We start from the raw sequence: 1,260 nt of genomic DNA on the forward strand, positions 1-1,260 counted from the left end.
GGGGTGGAAGAGAAAGGAGGAGGAGGGGGAGGAGGGGGAGGAGGGGGAGGTAAACTAGCAGGAGGAGGTGACCCCTCTGAGTCCCTGTTCTCTTGTTTTATTGGAGCCTCCATCTTTGTCCCAGTTTGTTTCTGCGTGTCCATCCTGGAGAACTTCAGCAGCGTCTCCATGGGAACGAATGACGTCATGGCGCCTGCGTTCTGCACCGGCGTGGACAGCACGTAGCCCAGGTGTGAGTAGAAGTGCTGCTTATCGTGTGTGGTCAGACACAGACGCCTGAATCCACGTTTTCTGGCGTAACGCTCCGCCCCTTCCATCACAGTCCGGCCGTAGCCCCGCCCCCGCTCTGCCCTGGACACGACCACCGACTCCACGAACAGACTGCCGCCGTGACCCACGACCCGGGACAGACGGACGTGTCCCAGCAGCCTCTCTGTCTCTCTGTGGCCCTGCAGGAGAACCAGGCAGACGGGAAACTCCGGACCGGACTTCTGGAGGGAGTGGACCCGGGCCGCCTGACTCCTCTGCCACTCAGAGTTGACCAGGTCCGCACAGGGGACCAGCAGGTCCGGACGCCGGTGGATCGGGACCACGTGGATCTTCTGTGGCTCAGAGTCCAGCTGGATCTCAGAGACTTTATCAACGCGTCCTGTCTGACGGTCTGAGGTGGAGACCGGGTCCAGACTCAGCTGGTCTGCTGCTGGTTCTGGTTCAGACCTGTGGTGATCAGGTTTAACCGGAGTCAGTTCTCAGTTCTGTGGTTAGTCACATCAGCTGCTCTGTACGTCACAGATCTACATCAGTCACATGACTTCCTGTCGGACCCTCAGGTCACTGCGGTGGATCCGGACTGACGCTGCCACATTCTTACTCCATCAGTTTCTATGGGAAGTGTCAAAACTAATTTTACCCATAATGCCCCTCACAGCTTGTTAAAGCCCAATTTGTATTTTTTAAATTATTCTATTGTCAAAAAAAAATTCAAAATCAAAAGATGTTTATTTTGTTAATGTAAAAGAAAGAGGCTCACTATTTTATATTTTCAATATATTTATAATTTCTCCTAAAAGTATGAGCGCTGACATTTCCGTTAACTTTGAAGTACTTTGAAAAACACGTTACATCCTGAGAAACTATTTCAATACACACAAAAACAAGAATGTGAAATTCAAGCTCATGACCATTAAAACTGGAATTATGCTTCTGAGTTCAACAAAGATAAACAGGGAGGTGCTCAGATACACTTCCATAGCTGCTCAT

The 1,260-nt window shown here is 50.8% G+C and overlaps 1 protein-coding gene across 1 annotated transcript in view; it reads right to left on the reverse strand.

Moving 5' to 3' along the window:
* Positions 1 to 2: 2 nt before the first annotated feature.
* naa80 (N-alpha-acetyltransferase 80, NatH catalytic subunit) overlaps positions 3 to 1,260 on the reverse strand; it is a gene marked incomplete at its 3' end in the record, with an annotated part of 7,926 nt that continues 6,668 nt past the window's right edge. Inside the window, exon 2 of the mRNA XM_023419984.2 lies at positions 3 to 717. Within this exon, the coding sequence (XP_023275752.1) occupies positions 3 to 717 (715 nt within the window). The remainder of the gene's footprint in view (positions 718 to 1,260) is intronic.

The sequence above is a fragment of the Seriola lalandi genome, unplaced genomic scaffold (genome assembly GCF_002814215.2).
Source record: "Seriola lalandi dorsalis isolate HSWRI2012SDOR001 ecotype SW California unplaced genomic scaffold, Sedor1 jcf7180002054615, whole genome shotgun sequence".
NCBI lineage: Eukaryota > Metazoa > Chordata > Actinopteri > Carangiformes > Carangidae > Seriola > Seriola lalandi.